This window comes from Equus asinus, chromosome 6 (genome assembly GCF_041296235.1).
Source record: "Equus asinus isolate D_3611 breed Donkey chromosome 6, EquAss-T2T_v2, whole genome shotgun sequence".
In the NCBI taxonomy this organism is placed as follows: domain Eukaryota; kingdom Metazoa; phylum Chordata; class Mammalia; order Perissodactyla; family Equidae; genus Equus; species Equus asinus.
In genome coordinates, this window is record NC_091795.1 from 66,895,856 (window position 1) to 66,920,138 (window position 24,283).

At 37.5% G+C, this 24,283-nt stretch overlaps 1 protein-coding gene across 7 annotated transcripts in view; it reads right to left on the reverse strand.

Moving 5' to 3' along the window:
* MTA3 (metastasis associated 1 family member 3) overlaps nt 1–24,283 on the reverse strand; it is a 192,678-nt gene that overhangs the window by 55,474 nt on the left and 112,921 nt on the right. For all 7 annotated transcript variants that reach the window (XM_044772308.2, XM_070512183.1, XM_044772303.2 and 4 more), the window contains 2 exons: nt 10,209–10,311; nt 7,300–7,399 (listed from right to left, as the gene is read on the reverse strand). In XM_044772308.2, coding sequence (XP_044628243.1) covers nt 7,300–7,399; nt 10,209–10,311 — 203 coding nt within the window. The remainder of the gene's footprint in view (nt 1–7,299; nt 7,400–10,208; nt 10,312–24,283) is intronic.

Here is a 24,283-nt window from a genome sequence, read left to right on the forward strand (position 1 = left end):
GACTGCTGAACGTAATTTCTGCTGGGATGTTGATGGAAGCTCAAAAAGACTTGTGATATAGCAATAAATCAGTTGTCTTCCACTCAACCTGGGGAGCTGATGTCACAGAGAACTCTATGCTCCTCAGAGAACCCAGGAAAAACAGCCCTGGGGCATGCTCTGGGGAGCCGCCACAATTCCATCAAGTTCTGTATGCTTGTAAACATATATCAGCAACTTAGAGAGGTTCATCTGTATAACTCCTTCTTGTCAATCCATAACCCCCTGGAGCAGGGCAGATAGGTTTTACTATTATCCCCACTGCAGATGAGGAAATTCAGACCCAAGGAGGTTAACTGGGGTAAGGCTATACGGATCATAAGCTAAAGATCATAAAAGTGTATCTATTTGTACACCCATGTTCACAGTAGCATAATTCATAATAGCCAAAAGGTAGAAGCAACCCAAGTTTCTATTGACAGATGAATGGATAAACAAAATGTGGTATACAATGGAATATTATTCAGCCTTAAAAAGGCAGAAAATGCAAACACATGCTATAATGTGGATGAACCTTGAAGACATTATGCTAAGTGAAATAAGCAAGTCACAAAATGGCAAATATGGTTCCACTTATATGAGGTACCTAGAGTAGTCAAATTCATAGAGACAGAAAGTACAACAGTGGTTGCCAAGGGCTGGGGAGTGGGGAGTCATTATTTAATAAGCAGAGTTTCAGGTGGAAAAGATGAAAAAGTTCTGGAGATGGATGATGGTGACAGTTGCACAAGAATGTGAATACTTAATGCCAGAGAATAATACACTTAAAAATGGTTAAAATGGCAAATTTTGTAGTACATATTTTATATATTTTACCACAACTTTGAAACAAGTGTATCCCAGGCCTAAATCTTGCTACAATTCCTGGTCTTCAGGTTGTATGTGTACAGCTCTGGTGATACAAGGAAATTAGAATTCAAATATACATCACTCTTAGTGATGAGAGGCACTCAGTAAAATATCTATTGAAATGCAAAAACAACACAATAGAAATAATATACTCCAATGACCTATTTTAATAAGAACCTCTGTTCCAGAGATAGAAATTAATTTATTCATTCTCAATTATTTACTGAACACCTAGTATATATGCCAGGCACTATATTTGGTGCTGGGGATTCAACAGTGAGGAAAAATAGTTACAGAACCACTATACTAATGGATGCTATAAGCTGCTACATGGGGAACAGGAGAGAGAGACAATCAGATAAATCACAAAAATGAGTTTTTAATTACAAACAATTAACATAGAGAAACGTGGTTGGTTCTTGACATGAGCACATCACAAAGTAACCTGCCATGGACTGACAGATTAGATAAGATCTGAAAAAAGACTAAGAGTTAACTAGATGGGGTTGTAAGAGCATCCAGGCAAAGGGAACTGAATGTGCAAAGTGCCTGTGGCAGGAGGGAGACCATGGAACCAAAGGAAGGATATAGCCTGGCTGGAGCCCAGAGAACACAGAGGAGTATGTGTGGGGAAGAGACTGGAGAGAGAGGTCAGCCAAAACCCCATAGTCTTTGTTGACTGTTTAAAAATCCAGATTTTTTTTATCCTAAATGCAATTAAAAGCCACTAAAAGGATATAAGATAAGAGACAGCAAAATCAGTTGCATTTTAAAACCATCAGATATAATATAGGAATTAGAGATGTTCCAGGATACTATTTCCTCCCTACTAAATCAACACAGCCTGACCTTTTTCAGAACCAACGTAACATCAGGAAATCTAAATTTCTAGTCTTGTATGAGGTACTTCACCATTATCTCTAATACAGTCTATCCAAGATTTCTAAGGCCCCAAACAACTCAAAAAGCTCTTTTTCTTAGATCCTACCCTTCAACTTGCTTTAGTCCTCAAAGTCCAGGCAAAAGAGAAATCTAGTACCTATACAATTACGTGTTCTCCCAGACTCAGGCTCTGCTCCAGCAACAGCTCCCTGAATGCACACGGCACTCTGCCCCTCCAGCCACGAGGGTGCAGACCACAAGCAACTAACAGGCAAAACGTCCACCAACCACTACTTACTAACCACCTCAGGGTTGACTTTGTTCTAAGGAATTTTGTTTCCACAAAAGGGAGAAGGGGAGATCAATGTAGGTATTGTTGTAAACTGATTTTTTCTTTGCATATTGTACAAAGTACACTTTACAGTTTAATGAAACAAGCGTGAAATATATGAAGCCTCCATGGCGTCAATTTTTTAACAATTATAAACCTTACTACACATCTTGTAGTATCTGAAATTCACAGTCCAGCCATGTCCATAACAGATCTCAAAATGAGGAAGTTAGATCTAGAGATCTACAGGCAGCTTAATTAGCGGCTTCTAAAATATTACTGGTGATTTGACAAGTGGCACACATTGTCTTGGATAAAAGGATGTGTTGGATTAGGAATGCCAATTAAGCAGTCCTCACAGGAAGAGCCACAGAGAAACCACCTAGGACAGACTACCTGGCTCCGGCAGTTGCACAACCCTGCCCTCTCTGCAGTGGGAGGTCTCCAGATCCATACTCTGGTTACCTGATGGAGAAAGGTGCTAACATGATCTGTACAGGCCTGTAAACACCAAAAGAAAAATAAGAATTTGACTCTCCAAATTCAACTGAATGATGCGTTCATTGTCATCTAATGGCATAAAACTTATCAGCCTTTCACATGTTCCTTTTAGAAAACAATTTGCAAAATTCATATTACCAACATATTAATTATCAATTTTAACCACTTCCACTCATTTTTATAGAAATGCCTCAGGATCTTATACTTTAACATCAAAGTAGAACGCATGCTACCACCCTGCAAACAGGATTGAAGGTGTAGGTCATGGCATCTGAAATAAAAGGATATCAATTTCTTTCCACTTTTGCAGCTTCTGAAAGATGTCAGTTTTATGGCACTGAAAACAATATAACCTCAACACAAAAACAACATAAAGAGTCTTAGGGGCCAGGCCAGTGGTGCAGTGGTTAAGTTTGCACTCTCAGCTTCAACAGCCCAGGGTTCATGGGTTTGGATCCTGCGCACGCATCTACACACCGCTCATCAAGCCATGCTGTTGTGGCAGCCCACATACAAAATAGAGGAAGATTGGCACAGATGTTAGCTCAAGGACAATTTTCCTCAAGCAAAAGGAGAAGGATTAGCAAGAGACCTTAACCCAGGGCCAATCTTCCTCACCAAACAAAACAAAAACATAAAGAGTCTTATATAGTAGTTAGAGCAGGAAACCAAGGCATTTAAATGTTGCAGACAAAAGAACGATCTTCAGTGCTGCCTAATCCAAGACAGACAACAATAACGATATTGAATCCCAAGCCACTTTAACGAGAATGAAACAGACGAGGGGATCTGGTAGAGAGAACTCCTTAGTAGGAGTCAAGAACAGATTCAAATCCTGTCTCTGAAACCAGCTGTTCAAACAACGACAAAACACAATTTCCTGAGCCTGAGTGTATTTCTGCTTAAAAAAATGACAATTACAATAATAAATTATTTAATAGATGTAGTACAAAAGTGACCTCCAAACTGCTAAATTCTACAGGAAACACAACAGAAGAGATGAAAACACTGGAGGGCGTGGGAGTGCCTGCCTAGAAGGAACATACCAGGCAAGTATTGCAAGAGATACACACAATATGATATTTAAACTAATGAAGGTATACAGGCTGTATCCTCTTTAAAATGCTTCTTTTATAGATGTCTTTCACTGACAGAAACAAATACTGAGTCTTGAAAACTCTGCCCTCTTCCTGAAGAAACTCATCTGCTGTCCCACCAGCCACCAGCAGTGGGAAGCAGAGAGCTGCTGCAGCTGCGAACCAAGCGCCTACACACCTGCTCTTCCCGTCAGACTCGTCTTTAGGCCACTGAGCCCCAACTGTCACAGAGCTCTGTACCATCTCAAGAACTGGCTTTCCACTCTCGCTCCTCACACAGGGTAGAGGGAACTTGCTGGGCGATGACAGGAATAGCATCCAGTCATAACCTGAGAGGCATTATCTCCTAAGAATAGTGCTATACCACAAGAGACTGGCTACGTGAGTAACCATGTATCTACAGCAGGCAAGTTCGTACAACATTAGAAAAAAACTTTCCAGCTTCTTCTAATGATATGAAAAAGTGTTTATGTCATATAGTTAGGGAAAACATGGGGGTGGCAAAGTACAAAATTTTTTTAAATGCCTTCAACTACACATTAAAAAGAAAGTTCATGGGGCTGGCCCAGTGACGCAGCGGTTAAGTTCGCACATCCTGCTTCTCAGCAGCCCCGGGTTCGCCGGTTCGGATCCCGGGTGCGGACATGGTACTGCTTGGCAAAAGCCATGCTGTGGTAGGCGTCCTACATAGAAAGGAGAGGAAGATGGGCATGGATGTTAGCTCAGGGCCAGTCTTCCTCAGCAAAAAGACGAGGATTGGCAGTAGTTAGCTCAGGGCTAATCTTCCTCAACAAGAAAAAACAAAGAAAAAGAAAGTTCCTGTGGGACTTGTCTTATAGCTCCCAAAATCTATTATAATTTGGGGGCCAGCCTCATGGTGCAGTGGCTAAGTTCACATGCTCCGCTTCAGCGACCCAGGGTTTGCCAGTTCGGATCCCTGGCACAGACACATGCACTGCTTATCAAGCCATGCTGTGGCAGGAGTCCCACATATAAAGCAGAGGAAGATGGGCAGGATGTTAGCTCAGGGCCAATCTTCCTCAAAAAAAATAAACAAAAAAAATTATTATAACGTGGTGCTTGCACAGGGAAAAATAGATCAACAGAACAAAAGAGAATAGATTAAGAATCCAGAAGCAGACCTAAGCATATCTAGGACCTTGAAATAAGATAGAAGGGGTATTACAAAATCATGAGGAAACAACAGATTCAATAAAAGGTGTTGGAATGATTTATTTTCCATATGGAGAAAAACAAAATTAAACCCCTACTTTACTCCATTCTTAAAAATAAACTCCAGATATATTTAGTCTCAAATATGAATAAAACTACTAGAAAAAAATATAACAGTGCAAGTGAAAAATAGACAAAGGCTAAGAATCTAAAGTACAAAGAAGGAAAAACCTGAAGAGCCAATAAACATATGAAAACATGCTTAAAAAACAAAATGAGACAGCATCAGCTTAGTAAAACTTGTAGTCTGAAAATACCAAGTGTTGACGACAATGTAAGGTAATGGATGAAGAAAAGAGAATGCTCATTATCTGCTTGTGAGATTATAAATTTCTACCATGCTGTGCAGAATAATTTGGCTGCTTCTGTCAAATTCAAAATGAGCACTGCCCTACGAATCACTATGATAACTATTTCAATTCTAGTTATTGCCTAGAAAGCTCACACACATGCTCACAAAGGACAGGTGTTGGAAATTTCAATGCATTACGGGCAGGAGCAAAAGAAAAACGTGTTTAAAGCACTCCAGATGTTCTAGGAAACAATACTACGAATACTACCCAAGTAGTTAAAATGAGTGAAGTAAGTATGTATTTACGAAGTAGTTAAAACAAGACCTCAATAATAGGCAAATGGCAAAATGTTACAGAATAAATTTAAACACATGAAAAACATGTTTACATTGTCTTTGGATACATAAATACGTAGCAAAACTATAAAAACACAGACTAGCGACACAGCAGGTTTGTTACAGTGGCTGCCTGTTGAGAGGAGGCAGGGGTGGAGGGGTCAGAGGTACAGGTGGAGGATGGGGAATAGGACCACAGACTTCAACATTTATATAACGGTTGAAAAGGTTTTCAATCCAAAGAACTAAAATATTAACATTTGGTTTAGGTGGCATTATGTGGAGTTTTATTACCTGGACTTCTGTACTATTCTGTAATTTGCTATTATCATTTATAATGTAACAAAAGTGGCTGAAAGGAAACATAAGAAAATGGTAAGAATAGTCTACTCTAGGTAATGAGAACAAAACTTTTTTTGGCAGCTGCTGCACTTAGTTTTCAATTTTTCCTAATAAGCACACATTAACTTTAGAACTGGAAAAAATTTTCAAACAGGAAAAAACATACATGTGATGATTAAATTCTATGTAGTTCTGGTTCACATAAATATTACTGACAGAATTTTGAAGGTTTTTATAAATGTGCCATCTGTACTCTTGCTTCTTCAGTAAAGTAGTACTCTACAAGTTCTAAACAAAATACAAACCTATTTTGAAACCCCTAAACTTTTATATAAAATATTAATGTACCGATGGAGAGAACAAACTTGCTTCTATAAACAACACTCCAGTCTCTGAGAAACAATAAAAAAAGGAGTTCCAAAATGGCTACAGATTATTAATGCTTTCTTCATTATCTATAATTATAGAAAAATACAAGAAAGCCTTAGACAAATTTGGCATACATTTTAATATGAGTTTTTATATTATATTTTATGGAAAACATTTCAGATTGAAATATAATGAGAAAGGAATGAAACCTATCATTGTATTCCATCAGAAAATAAAATTGAAACTTTTATTACATGTAATTAATGAGTATCAGTCAAATAACTTAACCTCACCAAACCTCAGTTTTCTCATCTGTAAATGGGCATCCTACCATGCCTATCTCAAAGGACAGTGGCAGTCAAATACAGTAACTTCCAATTGGCGAAAACCTGCATGTCTGGTTTGCTGAGGGTGCAGAGAAAGAAGCAAGTGCCAAGCCCAGCGCCTGGCCCCAGCAGGCAGTACCTCGAGGTGTAACTAAAGCGAACACAGGAAGCGTCATCTGATCACCAAGGGAAAAGAGGAATTAGTCTTAGAAGATAGCAATCATAATACAATGAAATGTATGAAAACAGAACCTCCTTCTAATGAACAGACAGAAAACCTTTAAATATTGATACTAAACAATGACCTTACAATAGAATAACTCCTATGGCAATGGTTTCAAGAGGTGGTCACTTTCACTGAAAAAAACTGTACAGCACTATGTATGATCTACAACTATTTAAGTACACAGATGGAATACAGTGAAAACAGATGGGTGAGAATGTGGAATTGTTTTCCCCAAAGTATTTTTTACCATTTCAGACCTCCTCCGTGAACAGTCGTTCCTACTTAGCTCACAAATAATAACAGGTGAGTGAGGACTGAGACACCCCAGTCAACCAAGCAGCCACGCCAAACCAATCCAGCAGTCAGCAGGGCTAAGAGCCAGAAAGCCCTCATATCTACAACATTGCCATACCGGCTTTAAAATTAAGCAAGTGGCAGAAGAAATAATAAACCCAAAATTTCAAAAAGCATCTTACCAGGGTGATGTCTCGAGAAGCTGCAGCTGCGCTCATGTGCAAACTAGGCTGCCTTACAGAACTGCTGCAATCAAGGGCTCGAGCAAATGTTCCAACAGCCCTGAATGAACCGCAAAAACAATGAGGAAAAATTAAAGCTCTGTTATTTTTTTATCCTTAGAAAAACACATTTGGGTAGTGAATGAAAAATTGTAAAAGAAAAGTCAAACAAGTTCTTGGATATTTGAAAATCAAATATCAAATTCAAAGTATTTTCTGTAAGATTTAAGAACTGACAAGCCAATTTACTATATATGGGTCATTATAATTAAATTAAGAAAAAACAGCCTGTCTGGTACAAAGAAGGGAAAGATCTATTATGAAATACCATGGAGTAAACAACTGAGTATTCAAATGTGCTCAAAAATGAGAAGGATATTAGTTGCAGAGTTTGACTATTACTGCAAAGTAAGTTCTGATCATTTTTTTGGCCCAAATTGTGAAATCCCATTAACATCCTTTCCTTGAAAAGTGATATCAACAGTAGCAACCTCATCCTATGAGGACTCAATATATAACAGATTTCCATTAAAAAAACAAAACAATTGCCACAACGCTAATTTTCCATTAATGATTTAGAAGGCCTTCTCATATGTAGAGAACCCTAACCTCAAGAGATAAAGCATGAAATGAAGATAAGACTTGCTCCTCGTCTGTATTTTAAACATGTTAGCTGAGGAAGAGAATTTTTAGATGTTTTAACTAAAATGTAACACACGTGCAGAACAGTACACATTGTACAGCTATTTAGTTATGACAAAGTGAACCATCCATTTCGCCAACATCAAGGTCAAGAAACAGGACGTGACAGCACCCCAAATGACTCCTCATGCTCCTTCCCAATCACTACTCCCTCCTTCTTCCCCAAAGGGAAACACCATCCTGGATTCTAACACTGTAGGCTAATTTTGCTCATTTGAGAACTTAAATACAATCATACACTACATACTCTTCTCACGTCCAGCTTCTTTTGTTCAAAATTATGTTTGTGGATTCACCTATGCTGCTGGCTGTAGCTGTGTTCATTCATTTTCCTTGCTATGGAGCATTCCTTTGTATGGCCCCCCACCCCGACTCTATTGTTAATGAATATTAGTTTCCAGTTTGGGGCTTCTATGAATACTGCCATTCATGTCATCTGTGTACCTAACTTCTGGTGCAAAGGTGTATGTATGCATTTCTCCTGGGTATATATTTAGGAGTGAAACCAAGTATGTGTATGTTAGATGACAGCAAACAGTTTTCCAAAGCAGCTGTACCAGCTTCTACTCCCCACAGCAGGGTGTGAGAATGCTGGCTGCTGCTCCCCTCTTCACCAATGCTTGGCACTGTCGGGTTTTTACATTTTAACCATCCTGGTGGGATGTACAGTGGTATTTGATTGTGGTCTTAGTTGTTATTTAGAAGATTTTTTTTAAAACAAATATTGAAAAAGACACAAGGTGCATCTCCTTGGTGCCTCTCACACTGGCTTCAAGGAAAAAGGAAACATATGGCCCTTGCCATTCAGGAAAACGAAAAAACAAAATGGAAATCAAATCTACAACTGCAGTGTCTACTAAATAACCCCAAATTTGGGTAACCTGTCTGGAGACTCTAGGCCAGTAGTTCCACAAATGACTCATTTCTACTACCAAATCTTCAGTCTTGTCTATTCCACTGACTGGCTCCTTCCCAACAATGTACATCAAGTCTCTTCATCTCATCACTTAGTGGCAAGGCATGTGGGCACCGGAGTGCGAATGCCTAGCCACCAATACAATATATGATTTCCATGGTGACTGACATTATGCACAGTGCTGTCTAAGCACGGGCTAAGACTCTTTTTTCCTTTGTATTACAAAAAGAGTTCAACAGAAAATTAGAGAATATAATGAAGAACCTACTAACCATGTCCAGATCTACCTGATTCTACTATTTTGCTGTTTGGTTCATTTTTTAAAGGATATAAATACTATAAATTTTGTCAGAGCCCCCTATACACATTCCTAGAACTCATATATATATATAAATATGCATTTGCATATATTTGCCCATTAATGAAATAAGACACTGCACACTGTAAAACTTTTTACAAGTGATCATACTATGCGTATCCTCACTCAACATTATTTTTGAGATTTATCTCTTTGCTACATATACCTCTAATTCATTTTAATTGGTGTAAATAGTTCATTATTGAGTATACCTCAATTCATTCGTCAACTGCCTGCTGATGTTCTTCTGGGTTTTTTCTCCAACTTTTCTGCTATTACAATCTCATTTACTTTCTGCTTTGCCGCAATTCCCCCATGAACATCATTCACTTTTATAATTAAAAAAATAAAAATAAATTTCTGTCCCATTTATTTTCTCAAGAATAGAGGAAAAGTAGGGGAGAGAAGGAAGCAAGCAAACCAGCCAGGCAGGGAAGCTTAGATCTCTCAAAGGAAAGCCCTGTGCTTAGCGACCGGCCTCACTCATGCAGAGGTGCAGAAAGAGGCATTCCAGGCACACATTATTAACAACACCCGAATAACCCTGACTCGCGCAAAAAAGATCACTGCTTTAATGAAAGAGATGGGATTTCAGGTGTTGAATTTCTTCTTTATACTTTTCTATAGTGCTTAAATTTTTATAAGGAGTATTTATTATTTTGCTAATCAGTAAAAACTAATAAATCTCTTTTTATTTTTAAAACAAAAGCTAATGATAATAAGGCATATTCTTTAGGAAGTGGTGTGATATATATTAGGCTTTCTTACATGACTAGAAAAATAAAATTACAACCAATGAAAGAAAGCAGAATACAAAGAAAGGAAAACACATATACCTGTAAATTCTTTTATAAAAAGAAAAGATACTTCTTGACTCAGTAGTGCCATACTCACCGTGCTACAACTAAAAACTGGTCAATTTGTCGATCTGTAAGTGGGCTATCTGGGTCCCAAACTTTAACTTCCAATTTTGACTGTTCCCTCTCATCTGATTCTCCTGTCAGAGAACAAACGAAATGGAATTTTGTTACTCACAAGGCACACCCTTACACTGTCACATAACGATTGATGACTGTAGTCTCCGCAGCATGAAAAATGTAAGGTCAATGTTCAGGGTTTTAGTACATTCTTTCAGACAGCAATGCGGAATACTCTGTAAAGTAAGCACTGATAACAACACAACCAAACCAACCACAGGGTGTCTGCATCTAGTCATTAACATGTATTTCCTGAGTACTTGTATGTGTGAGGCACTCAGCCTCACGCTAAGGATTTAAAGACAAAACAGAAAGCACTCCTGCTGCAGGACACTTAAACTATAATAAAACTTACACATAAGTAACTATGACACAGATGAAAAGAAAGAGACATCATAAGAGACATACAGATATGGCTGTAAGATTCCAAAGATTAGAGAAATCATTTCAGGCTAGCTAGGGAACGATGTCATGAAGGGAGCGGCATTTCTGCTAAGAACTGACAGGTATGAATGCACTGGCAGGAGAGGATGCCTTAGAGTAGGAAACGAGAACATGAACAAAGTCATGGGGCTTTAAAACGTGATAGAGAAAAAAGCAGCTCATTTTGTCAGGAGTGCATTAAGAGGAATGAGGGGAGACAGCCAAGAGAGGCAGGTTATGAACATATTACTGAAGGTTCTGCAGAGATTTTCTGAATAGATCTTATTTGCAACTAATGAGAGCCCTTGCCTTTTTTGTAGGACAGTGACAAGACCAGAACCAAACTTCTCATCTCACACTTAGCAATGGTGTATAATCTGCTCTACAGAGATACCCGATGAAGACAAAGAGACATGGTACTGACAGCGACAACAGAGAGCAAAGAGAGAAGATGTAGGAATGTCAGCGATAAACTGGATGTAGCAGGTAGATTTCAAGTCTTGAGAACTACAGGGATGGTGTTGGCATTAACAAAAAGAAGTAAATAAACAAGAGGCAAGGGCTGAGGAAAAGACTGTGATAACTCAGGATGCTTTGTTTTAAGAATATCTCACAAGGAGATATAACCATCAGGCAGGACTCAATGTGAAAACACAGGATAGTACTAGAAAATAGACTTGGGAGTCAATCAGAATTTGGATTTACAGCTATGGATTTCCTATCAGGACTGGTTTGGGCTTTGTTTTGCTTTTGCTCACTGCATCTATAAAGCAGGCAAAACGCCTTGCACTGACATGCTACGAAGCTAAACATCCGCTGGTGACTGACAAACCCAGAGGATGGGCTTCTAACATGTCCAAACCTAGGGTAGGAGCAACCAGGTATCAATGGCTCTAATGGAGAAAGGGGGAGAGCAGAACCAGCCATTCCACCTACAGTCTCCCAAGTCAGCCACTGCTGTCAGGGAGGGCTCATCTTGCCCTTTTCAAAGGCCGGTAACCAGCTGCCACCAACACAAAGAAGCACAAGCACACACTAGGCCAAATAGATCTAAAGTGTTTGAAAGGATTTCATTTTTCATTGTTTTGTTTACAATTCTCAGCATGCTGAGCCAAGACATCCAACACTAGGTTCACAGTTAAAACCCCCAAAATTTGCAAACTGCATGAAACTTGAGAAAGAATGACACAATTACATTTCCCTACATCTTCAATACATTTTAAGTAAGATAAATAGTAACAGTAAAAAAGAAAAACAGTAGTGGTAAAAATAAATCAACATTTAAACTCCATATATTTAAATAACGTAAGATGAAAAATGATGATGCTATTCAATATTAAGACCCTGTGTTATATCTTCCAGAATGTAAGGGTAAAACTAATACTTTTCAAATTCTAGTAAAATTGATACATTTCAATCCCATCCATACAATCTGCAGTATATAGCTGAAAGAGAATTCAGTATAAGAATTCTAAAATCAATCTGCTGCAAACAATAATAAAACATTTCTGGATGCATTTATCCTAACACTTAAAATACAGACAGTACCATGGGAAGAGAACAAAAACAGCAACAAAAACAAAAGGATAAATATAAAAATGTTCTATATCAAACAGTGCTCTAAACTAAACAAGAATTTCCCATTTTGGATTCACTATATAATTACATTAATATCACTGTTTGATCATTTCTTCACAGTGGAAAAACTCTTGAGTAAACTTATTTAGAGTCTGCACAACTCAATTCTCAGCTAAGCCAGCAGTAATCTTGGAATGGCCCTGCTAACTGTGCTGGTACCAGAGATGGACCAAGATTAACTCCCTGCTCTGGTCACGTTCATTCCAGTCATCGCAACAATTTCACTCCGCCCCCTCCACTTATGATAATCTGGACAATTCCAATCTGCTCAAGTCTCACATCATTAAATAACCCAGCCCATGGAGATCTCTAATGTCTGAATTCCTACAAAATGTATTTACCAACTAACTGCATGATTATATATATAGCATCCTATTTTTGCTTCATATTTTCTTCATAATTTTGAAGAAATGTAGATTCAGCAATGATTTCAAATGTGTCAGCCATAACCCTCCAGCTATATCTTAAAATTTCTAGAAAATACAACAAAGTACTTCTTCAGTGCATCCCCCAAGAGTGCATGATGTTGTTTAGAGGCTCTGAAAAACTAAGGCTGTATGAAACTGTCATCCTACAGGCCCTTTCCTAGACAAGTGGAAAGATTCTTTGCTCTAAATACAATTAATTTTCTTCGCACCAACCATCAGAGTACTATATATTTTGTTACAGTTAATCCAGAAACACACAAAGATGCCATTTATCACCATTTTTGTTTAATACTGTTCTCAAAGTTCTGGCCAATGTATTAAGTTATGAAATAAAGAAATAATAAGTTACTAGAAAGGCACAATAAAAGATGAGTATAAAGAACTCACGGCATTCCAAACAAAAAGAATATAATGTAAAAAATTCACATTCATTGTGGCAACAAAAATATAAAACACTAAGAAATAAAATTAGAGGTATGTTTATAAAAAGAAATTATAATATTTTAAGATAAGACGACTTGAGCATAAAGAAAGAGTAAAGAACACTTAAAATCTTAAGGATATAATTTTTGTACAAGTAACTTAACAGGTTAAATTTAACAAATTTTAGTCTTGGAAGCCAATAAAATGATTCAAATATTAATCTGTACAAACCAAATAATATTATTATGAAAAGAATAATAAAGAGAAAGGATTAACTAAACTGGATAGGATTATAGTATACAGCAACAGTATTATACTGGCACAAAAATAAACAGAATCAAAAGATTTGATTTTGATTATGTAAATATTAGCTAACATTTATCTAGTGCTTACTATGGCCCAAGAACGCTTTAAGGCAGTTTCTCAACCTCAGCACTATTGACACTTTGGATGGAGTAACTCTTTGCTGTGGGGGGCTGTCCTGTGCATTAGAGGATATTCAATAGCATCCCCAGTCTATAATCACTAGATGCCAGTAGCATCTCTCCCTCCTCAGCCTTCACCACCAATCATGAGATCCAAAACTGTCCATAGACATTGTCTAATGTCTCCTGTGGAACAAAACTGCCCCAGGCTGAGAATTACTGTTCCACATGGTTGCAGTCAACACCTACTTACACTTAATTGTTACGGGCTGGTGTTTTCAAGTTGGTTAACATCCACCACGTTGCTTAAAAGCACATTCTACAAAATTACACACAAAAAATAATAGGGTTTGTGGAAAATTAGGTCAAAACTTTGAAAAGCTATTGAACTTGATGAGCAGAGCACCCAAAGAAAGTAATAATCATAATGAAAAGACCAGCACAGTTAAATCTCCACTGACACATGCAGCAAGTACGTCAGTCGACCAACACTCTCCCAACCCTGGACTCATGCTTCCTCCACTGAGATACAGGGCATTGTGCACAGTTTCAACAAAAATAAAAATAGAATCCAGGGTGAAGGTTTTTTTTAAACGCTAGGGGAAGTATCTTCATAACCCCTCCAATCTGTACCTCGAAGCTTCCCCATGTAGTTTGAACCAGAGAGTTTGAAGCCACTTTATCAGCCACTACCTGAAACTAGAGGAAGGCGCCTCTATAGAATTTCCATCTTTTTCCCTTAAACTCTCTTCACCTGTGAGAATACTTGCTTCCCTGACTGCTGGGAAAAGATTCACATGAAATGACCCAACTTCACAATACACTGACATCTTCCTATTTACCAACTGCATATGAGCTAATGCAAGTTTAAAAAGCACATATTGTGGCAGAAGAGACTATACTAATTCTTTAAGTCTCCAAGATAGAGACATCCTGAAATTTCCAAACACTGACAAGAGTTATTTAATTAGCAGCAGCAGGCAGTGGTGGCCAGGAGAGAAGGAACTGTAATAGCTAACGATGAGGGTCGGCGCTGTGCTACTAAACGCTTCACAAGAATTACTTCATTTGATCATCACAACACTACGATGTACGCAAACACATTATTACTCCCTTTTTCAAGAGGAAGAAATAAGAACTTAGAGGGGTTAAATAGTTTTCCCAAGGTTTCTCAGCTAAAACAGTACAGCCAGGCTTTACCCAAACCTGTGAATCCAGAGTCATTTTAGTTTAATTAATGTTACTGTAATACATTTTAACAGCTACAAATTTTAATATGTAAACAGATTTGTTTCTTAAAATATCAGTGTTACAATACAGTGAATTAATAATTCAAAACTTCCCACGCTGTGATATGTTTTTCAATGGAAAATTCTGTAGGTGGTTTATTCAAACTCAATAAGATTTGCATTCTCAAAGAAACCATTACCTTCCTTTGCAAACTACATACTGATCTTTCCAGACCTCAAGAATTTGTTAGATGCTGGATAGACATAAATGAATTTAAAAATTCTAAAGTCACAAAAAGAATTTATTCACTAGCAAGACAAATGCCATAATGATGGCTTAGAATCCATCAAGATAAATTCATAAAGAAAGCAAGCCTCTAATATATTCTGGCATGGTGCTGACGCTGCCACTACTCAGGATATTAATTCAAATTCTACATCCCGTGCCAATGCAAATTGGAATCTGGCCACTGGTCAAAACGTAACCACTCAAGACCATCAAAAGGGTTAGTAAACACATACCACAGTAAGTCTTTTTTAAATTTTTATTTATTTTTTAATTTATTTTATTATTATTTTACATAGCTGTATATCCTAGTTGTAAGTCCTGCCACTTCTTCTATGTGGGATGCTGCCACAGCATGCCTTGATGAGCAATACGTAGGTCCATACCCAGGATGTGAACAGGTAAACCCCAGGCCATCAAAGCGGAGTGCACAAACTTAACTGCTACGCCACCGGGCCAGCCCTAACAAGTCTTAAAATATCTGTCCTTGAATATGTTTTATACTATTTAATTTCCCTGCAAATAGGTACTGGCTATGTATAGAAGTTTCTATGATGGTAATGTCCCTGTTTTTCAAGTGTGGTTTAACTGTTGGTATACCTATTTGCCTCCCAACATGTTCTCCCCTGAAAATGTATCAGTCATGCATCACTTAAAGATGGGAATATGTTCTGAGAAATGTATCATTAGGAAACCTCATCATTGTGCAAACATCACAGAGTGCACTCACACAAATCTAGATGGCACAGCCGACTACACACCTAGGCTATGTGGCACTAATCTTATGGGACCACCACCATACCTGCAGTCCATCACTGACTGAAACACTGTTGTGCAGTGTGTGACTATAATTAGAAAAAAGAAGGGGATTCTTTAAATCTCGAATCCAGTTGGTTGCCTGATTACAAATGAAAAGAAACATTTTGGATATGATAAATACTTTAGGGTGAAATAAAGAGTCCAAAGTGACCTCTTCATTTATGATGAAAAATATGTTATTTTTCTTTGGTAAAGCTGAATACTGGGGCCGGCCTGATGGTGCAGCGGTTAAGTGCCCACGTTCCACGTTGGCAGCCCGGGGTTCGCTGGTTTGGATCCCGGGTGTGGACATGGCACCACTTGGCAAGCCATGCTGTGGCAGGCGTCCCACATATAAAGTAGAGGAAGATGGGCACGGATGTGAGCTCAGGGCCAGTCTTCCTCAGCAAAAAGAGGAGGATTGGCAGCAGGTGTTAGCTCAGGGCTGATCCTCCTCAAAAACAAAAATAAATAAATAAATAAATAATCTTTGGGGGAAAAAGCTGAATACTTACAAATAAAGCTAACAAATTATAAACTTAAAAATGAACTTCACAAGAAATGTATAAAATCTATATTAAAAAAAAAAAACCTCCAAGACCTAAAAGTGGCCTTGAATAAAGGGAAAGACATCCCTTATTTCCAGTTAAGATGTTTCAAACTCATCAAACTGTCTGTTCTCCCTAAATTAACTGAAAAATTAACTGCAACTCCAATAAAAATAGGAAGGAAGAGTTTTTTTCTGGTGGTAGACAAGCTGATAATAAAATTCTTTCAGAAAAACAAGAGAACTAGCCTCACCAGATATTAACACATACTACAAAGCCTCTATAATTAAAACAGCAAGTTATTAGAGTATGAAGAGACAAATAGACCAGCGGAACAGAATAGAAACCTCTGTTTCTACAGATCCACGCACTGCTCAATATTATAATCAATCCCCTCCTAAAGTATCATATAATATTAATACAACTTCAATCAGAATCCTAATGAAATCTGAAAGAAAAGAAATTGACAAACTGATCTGATAAAGTTCAACAGTAAGAAAAAGCAATCGATGAGATAAGAGCCCCATTCCCCAAAGATTTTTAAAAACCACTGAGGTGGGGCCAGGCCCGTGGCCGAGTGGTTAAGTTTGTGCGCTCTGCTTCAGCAGTCCAGGATTTCACCAGTTCAAATGCTGAGTCTGGACATGGCACCGCTCATCAAGCCACGCTGAGGCGGCATCCCGCATGCCACAACCAGAAGGACCCACAACTAAAAATACACAACTATGTACCAGAGGGCTTTGGGAGAAAAAGGAAACATTTAAAAAAAAAAAAAATCTAAAAAAAAAAAAAGAAAAAGCATTGAGGGAAAACTTGCCCCACCATAAAACATATAACAAGAGACAGATAAAATAAACCTGGATCTACCACACAGTGGAACACTGCATAGAATAGAATTTCACAGATCTCTATGTAACATTTATGTAACAAACATTTGGGAGAACATGCTAAATTAACCACATCGGTTAACGGTGGGTAAGAAGGGATGACCTGAGGGATGATCTTATCTACCACAATCCCTTTTTATTTGCAATAAAATAATTTTTGGATTTAAAAAATGGGAAGAAGCAAAGAAAATAGAGTGGAACCTCTTTGCTATGCTATGTTATAAAGGGACAGCATCCTAAGCACTTCTAACTGTGCAAAGTTTATTAGGAGATTTTGTGTAACAAAGAGAAGGAATTCTAACAGGTGTGGAGTACTGAACAGCGGCCTTCAACTTGTAATTTTCTGAATCCTGAGGCTCGCTAGGGTACCTCAAGAGACTCAATGGGGCCTTCTCCTCCGCCTCACCCACAACAACCTGACTTCTCTTATTTCATTCAAGATCATGTTGTGTAACATTTCATTTAATGAAAGGGTTCTATTGCCTGAATAAAGTTTGTAAACCACTCACCCAGAAGACTACCAGGAGAAACATTAAAGGAAATTAATACTTGTTAATGAACTATAAGATCTGTCATATTAACGAATATTTAGTCACATTTTTCTATATACAAAGAATGCCTTTGGCAGATAACTGGCATAACTCCCCAAATGCCATAAGCTCTTAAGAATCATTCCCTTTACCCAGAAGAACCTCAAGTCCATTCTGAGAAGGACTGTAGAATAAATTATTGTATTTTTTTGTGTTATTTTGTTTCCTAAAATAATTTTTTAAAAATCTAAGCTAGGTAAATATGCTTTCCAAATTACATCATTCCAACTATAACTAGGCTTTTGCTTTTCAGGGGCATATTAAATACTATACTTAAATAGTTTTTCAGATAAATAGTAACTCATGAGATTCCATGATCTAATTATTCTGCCCCTGGTTACTTGAAACACCCCAACTTCATTAGTTGGTTCAGCATTTATCTTTACACGAGCAATAACCAAAAATTCCTAGGCTTTCTATACTCCAAGGTTTAGGATCAGGCTCAAGGAAGAGCTACACAATCAATGGCTCAGGAAGTACAAAATTTTAGAAGGCACATAATAAAAATAGCATAAAAGATCACATGAACGACAGGTCTGCACAGTTGGAAGAAGGGAGAGGTCAGAGTTCAGGGAGGAGTTAACAAGGGCTACTTAGGGCATGGAGGACTTGGCCGGGCGCCTGTGCACACATGAGCACTAGGGCCGTTCCTGGCATGGGGGCTGGGCACAGATGGACTTGAACTAGCTCACTAGGAGCATACACATTTGTCACACAACTGTATACTAAAGGGTGGAATGTACTACATATAAATTATACCTTAAATAAAACAAGGAAAAAACCCACCTGTAAATGACTACCTGGAAGACAATTTGGCACTCTGTATAAAATTTCAAACACACATGGCCTTATGACAGCAATTCCACTTTTGGGAACGTATTTTCCAGTTATATTCAGAGCACAAAATTATCCATTATACTCGCAGCACTACTTGTAAAATTTAAAAGTCAAGGTTTTTTTTTAAATAAAATAATAAATATTTAGTGAACACTTAAGTACAGTGATATAAGCCTAACATCAAACATTAAGAAGTACAAACATCCAAAATTATTTCTAGAAGACAAGTTGATTTACACAGATGAGAATGCCAATAAATACAGTCTCTCAGCCTTATAATAAACTGATTCACTACTCACAATCTATTCAAAAAACTTCCAAACAAAGTTGAGTACAGACACAGCACTCTGTTTTCCAAGCTTAATCATTATTGACTGATCTTTCCTGGTATTTAAGTTCATGAAAATGCAGAAGTCTGGCATTATTCACATCCACCCCACCTACCCAACACTGACACTGACGTGACTATGGTTCACAAACTCTACCCTGAGTATCTGTTGATTTAACTTTTCTGCATACGTTTTCTAGAAGTAAGGCAAGGTAAAGAGAGAGAACGATGAAAGAACTCATTCACATGTTTTAATAATCAGAGGGCAGAAACGAAAGTGGAGGTCTTTCTGTGATAACACAAATCACAAAGGCCTTAAAGGAAAAGACTAATAAAATTCCAAACCTCTGTATGACAAAAAATAAATAAAATGTATTTAAATTTAAAATCATTAAGATTTTTAAAAAATTAAATTATAAAGTGGGGGGGACTATCTGCATTACTTGTAGACAAAGGGCAAATAGTTTTGTATTTGTCTACTTTTAATGTTCAAAGAACTCTTGCCAAAACATAAAAAGATAAATAACCAAGTAGAAAATGCACAAGAAATTTACAAAAGAGCTAAGTTTACAAAATAACTAAGGCAAGAAAATCTCAACTTAAAAAAAAAAGAAAAGACAATGAGATGGGGCCAGCCCCATGGCCAAGTGGTTAAGTTCACACACTCCACTGAGTGGCCCAGGGTTTCACTGGTTCGGATCCTGGGCATGTACACGGCACTGCTCATCAAGCGATGTTGAGGCAGTGTCCCACACAGCAGAACTAGAAGGACCCACTACGAGAATATATACCACTGTGTACTAGAGGGACTTTGGGGGTAAGCAGAAGAAAAAAAGAATACAATGAGATAACAAAATGTGAAAAAAAGGGCGGGGGGAAATGCCTAGTAATCAGTGTTGGTGAAGGAATCTGGTTCTTTCATACATAAATTAACAGAGCCTTTCTGAAGGGCAAAGGAGCATTTTCAATGTCTAAAATGTACCATTTCACTTCCAAGAAGTTATGGTCAACAAGTACTTATACAGCATAAATATATGTACAGATTTTCTAGCAACATCATTTGTAATATCAAAAAATGTAAACACCTGAAAGTCTACCAATAGGAACTAGAAAAGGAAATTACAGTACATCCATACAAATGTAAGAACTACACAGACATTAAAAAGAATAAATATCCTTCTCCTCATAGGGAAAGATGCTAAAGATACATTGTTAACTGAAAGAAGCAACTGAAGAATAACATGCAACTTGCTGCTGCATACGGACCATTCTGAACCAAAGTGTCAACAAAAGAGACAGACCTTAAACGATCAGAGCAATTAAATATGAGTTTGGAATAAAGGAAAGGGGAAGGCATTCATTTCCTACATTATACATTTGCTTATTTTGAGTTTTATCTTTGAATGGTAAGGTATTTTTTTTTTTCTGGGAAAGAGTTGCCCTGAGCTAACATCTGTTTCCAATCTTCCTCTCTGTTTTTTTTTTTTCCCCTCCCCAAAGCCCCAGAACATAGGTGTATCTTCTAGTTGTCAGGTCTTGTATGTGAGCCATTGCCACAGCATGGCCACTGACAGACAAGTGGTGTGGTTCTGCACCCAAGAACCAAACGCAGGCCGCCAAAACAGATCACGTCAAACTTTAACCACTAGGCCATGAGGGCTGGCTCAAGAATGTTTTACTTTTGAAATCAGAAAATAAAGGTTTGGAATGTACAGTTATAAGAGGAGAAAGAAAAATTATATCTCACTAGGAAAATGTTTTTAAAATGAAAAGCTCTGAATCTCTCTGGTACATAAACTACCCAGATCAGCCAAAATCCCCACCAAAGTGTAACTGTTCACTAGATTCCATGGTCACCTCAGATAGTTGACTTAAGGGCATTCAGGATCTCTAGGCATGAGAGTGTCACATTAAAACACAGCTTCAACAACTCTAACATTCTTAAAGTTGTATTTAAAAGAAAAACCCAGCCAGAAAACTCATAAAAATGTGAAATCAAAAATGAGTAATTGGGGAGCCGGCCTTGTGGCTGAGTTTAGGTTAAGTTCGCATGCTCCACTTCAGCAGCCCAGGGTTTCACCGGTTCAAATCCTGGGCATGGACATGACACCACTCATGAGGCCATGGTGAGGTGGTCCCCAACATGCCACAGCTAGAAGGACCCACAACTAAAATATGCAATTATGTACCGGGGGGATTTGGGGAGGGAAAAAAAGAAGAAGAAGATTGGCAACAGTTGTTAGCCCAGGTGCCAATCTTTAAAAAAAAAAAAAATTAAAAGAAAAAATGAGTAATTGATCAAATAAATTATTTTCTGTTGCTATTTGCTGTATTTCTAAAATTGGAAATTCCACCAAGCAGACATAACACTTATGAATATATAAGCATCTAACACAGGAGCACTAAAGTACATAAAGCAACTATTAACAGACCTATAGGGAGAAATTAACAGCAACACAAGAATAGCAGGAGACCTCGACACCCAACTTACATCAATGGACAGATCACCCAGACAGAAAGTCAACAAGAAAATAGTGGATTTAAACAAAACACTTGATGAGATGGACTTAATCAATATACAGAGAGAGCATTCCATCCAAAAACAACAGAATACACATTCTTCTCAAGTGCACATGGATCACTCTCAAAGAGATCATATGCTGGAAAACAAGGCAAGCCTCAATAATTTTAAGAAGACTGAAATCATCTCAAGCAGCTTTTCCAACCACAATGCTATGAAACTAAAAATCAACTACAAGAAAAAAAGCGAAAGTCAGAAACGTGGAGATCAAACAACATGCTACTGAACAACCACTGGATCAATGAAGAAATCAAAGGAGAAATTTAAAAATACCTGGAGACAAATGAAAATGAAAATACAACATACCAACTCTTATGGCATTCCTCAATAGCAGTTATAAGAAGGAAATTCATAGCAATACAGACCCACCTCAACAAACAAGAAAAATCTCAAGTAATCTTAAACTGCACCTAACGGAACTAGAAAAAGAGAACAAACAAAGCCCAAAGTCAGCAGAAGGAAGGAAATAATAAAAAGCAGAAGCAGAAATAAATGAAATAGAGACTAAAAAAACAGTAGAAAGGATTAATGAAACTAAGAGCTGGTTATTTGAGATGATAAACAAAATTGACAAACCCTTAAGCAGACTCACCAAGAAAAAAAGAGAGAAGGCTCAAATAAATCAAATTAGAAATGAAAGAGGAGAAATTACAATGGATACCACAGAAATACAAAGGATTATAAGATAATACTATGAAAAACTACATGCCCACAAATTGAATAACCTAGAAGAAATGGATAAATTCTTAAGACTCATACAACCTCCTAAAACTGAATCAAGAAGAAATAGACAATCTGAACAGACCAACCATAAGTAAAGAGATTGAAACAGTAATCAAAAACTTCCCAAAAAACAAAAGTCCAGGACAAGATGGCTTCCCTGGAGAATTCTACCAAACACTCAAAGAAGATTTAATACCTATACTTCTCAAACTATTCCAAAAAAGTTTTTCTGGAAAACTTTTTTGCAAGTTTAAAGAAGACAGAACACTTCCTAACTGATTCTATAAGACCAACATCACCCTGATACCAAAACCAGAGAAAGACAACACAAAGAGGGAAAATTACAGGCTGATGAACATACATGCAAAAGTCTTCAACAAAATACTGGCAAACTGAATACAGCAACAGATTAAGAGGATCATACACCATGATCAACTAGCATTTATTACAGCAATGCAGGGATGGTTCAACATCAGCAAATCAATCAATGTGATACACCACATTAACAAAATGAGGAATAAAAATCACATGATCATCTCAATAGACGCAGAGAGAGCGTCTGACAAGATCCCAAATCCATTTACAATAAAAACTCTCAATAAAATGGGTATAGAAGAAAAGTACCCCAACATAACAAAGGCCATATATGACAAACCAAAAGCCAACATCATACTCAATGGGAAAAAACTGAAAGCCATCCCTCTGAGAACAGGAACAATACAAAGATGCCCACTGTTGTCACTCCTATTCAACGTAGTACTGAAGGTTTTGGACAGAGCAATTGGGCAACAAAAATAAATAAAAGGAATCCAAATTGGGAAGGAAGAAGTGAAACTCTGCAGATGACATGATTCTATATATAGAAAACCCTAAAGAATCCACTAGAAAACTATAATAATCAATAACTACAGCAAAGTTGGAGGGTACAAAATCAACTTATAAAAATCAGTTGCCTTTCCATACATTAACAACGAACTAACAGAAAGAGAAATCATGGATACAATTCCATTTACAATCACAACCAAAAAAATAAAATATCTAGGAATAAATTTAACCAAAGACATGAAAGACCTATACACTGAAAACTATAAGGCATTATTGAAAGAAACTGAAGAAGACATAAAGAAATGGAAAGCTATTCCATGCTCATGGCTAGGAAGAATAAACGTAGTTAAAATGTCCATACTAAAGCAATCTACAGATTCAGTGCAATCCCAATCAGAATCCCAACAACATTTTTCACGGAAATAGAACAAAGAGTCCTAAAATTTATATGGAACAACCTAAGACCTCTAATAGCCAAAGCAATCCTGAGAAAAAGAACAAAGCCAGAGGCATCACAATACCTGACTTCAAAATATACTACAAAGCTATAGTAATCAAAACAGCATGGTACTGGAACAAAAACAGACACACAGATCAATGGAACAGAATTGAAAGCCCAGAAATAAAACCACACACCTATAGAGAGTTAACGTTCAACAAAGAAGCAAAGAACACACAATGGAGAAAGGAAAGTCTCTTCAATAAATGGTGTTGGGAAAATTGGACAGCCACAGGTAAAAGAATGAAGGTATAGACTATCACCTTGTGCCATACACAAAAATTAACTCAAAATGGATTAAAGACTTTAATGTAAGATCTGAAACCATAAAACTTGTAGAAGAAAATACAGGCAGTACACTATTTGACATTGGTCTTAGCAGCCTCTTTTCAAATATCATGTCTACACAGGGAAGGGAAACGAAATAAAAAATTAACAAATGGGACTACAGGGGCTGGCCCCGTGGCCGAGTGGTTAAGTTTGCGCGCTCCTCTGCAGGCGGCCCAGTCGTTCGTTGGTTCGAA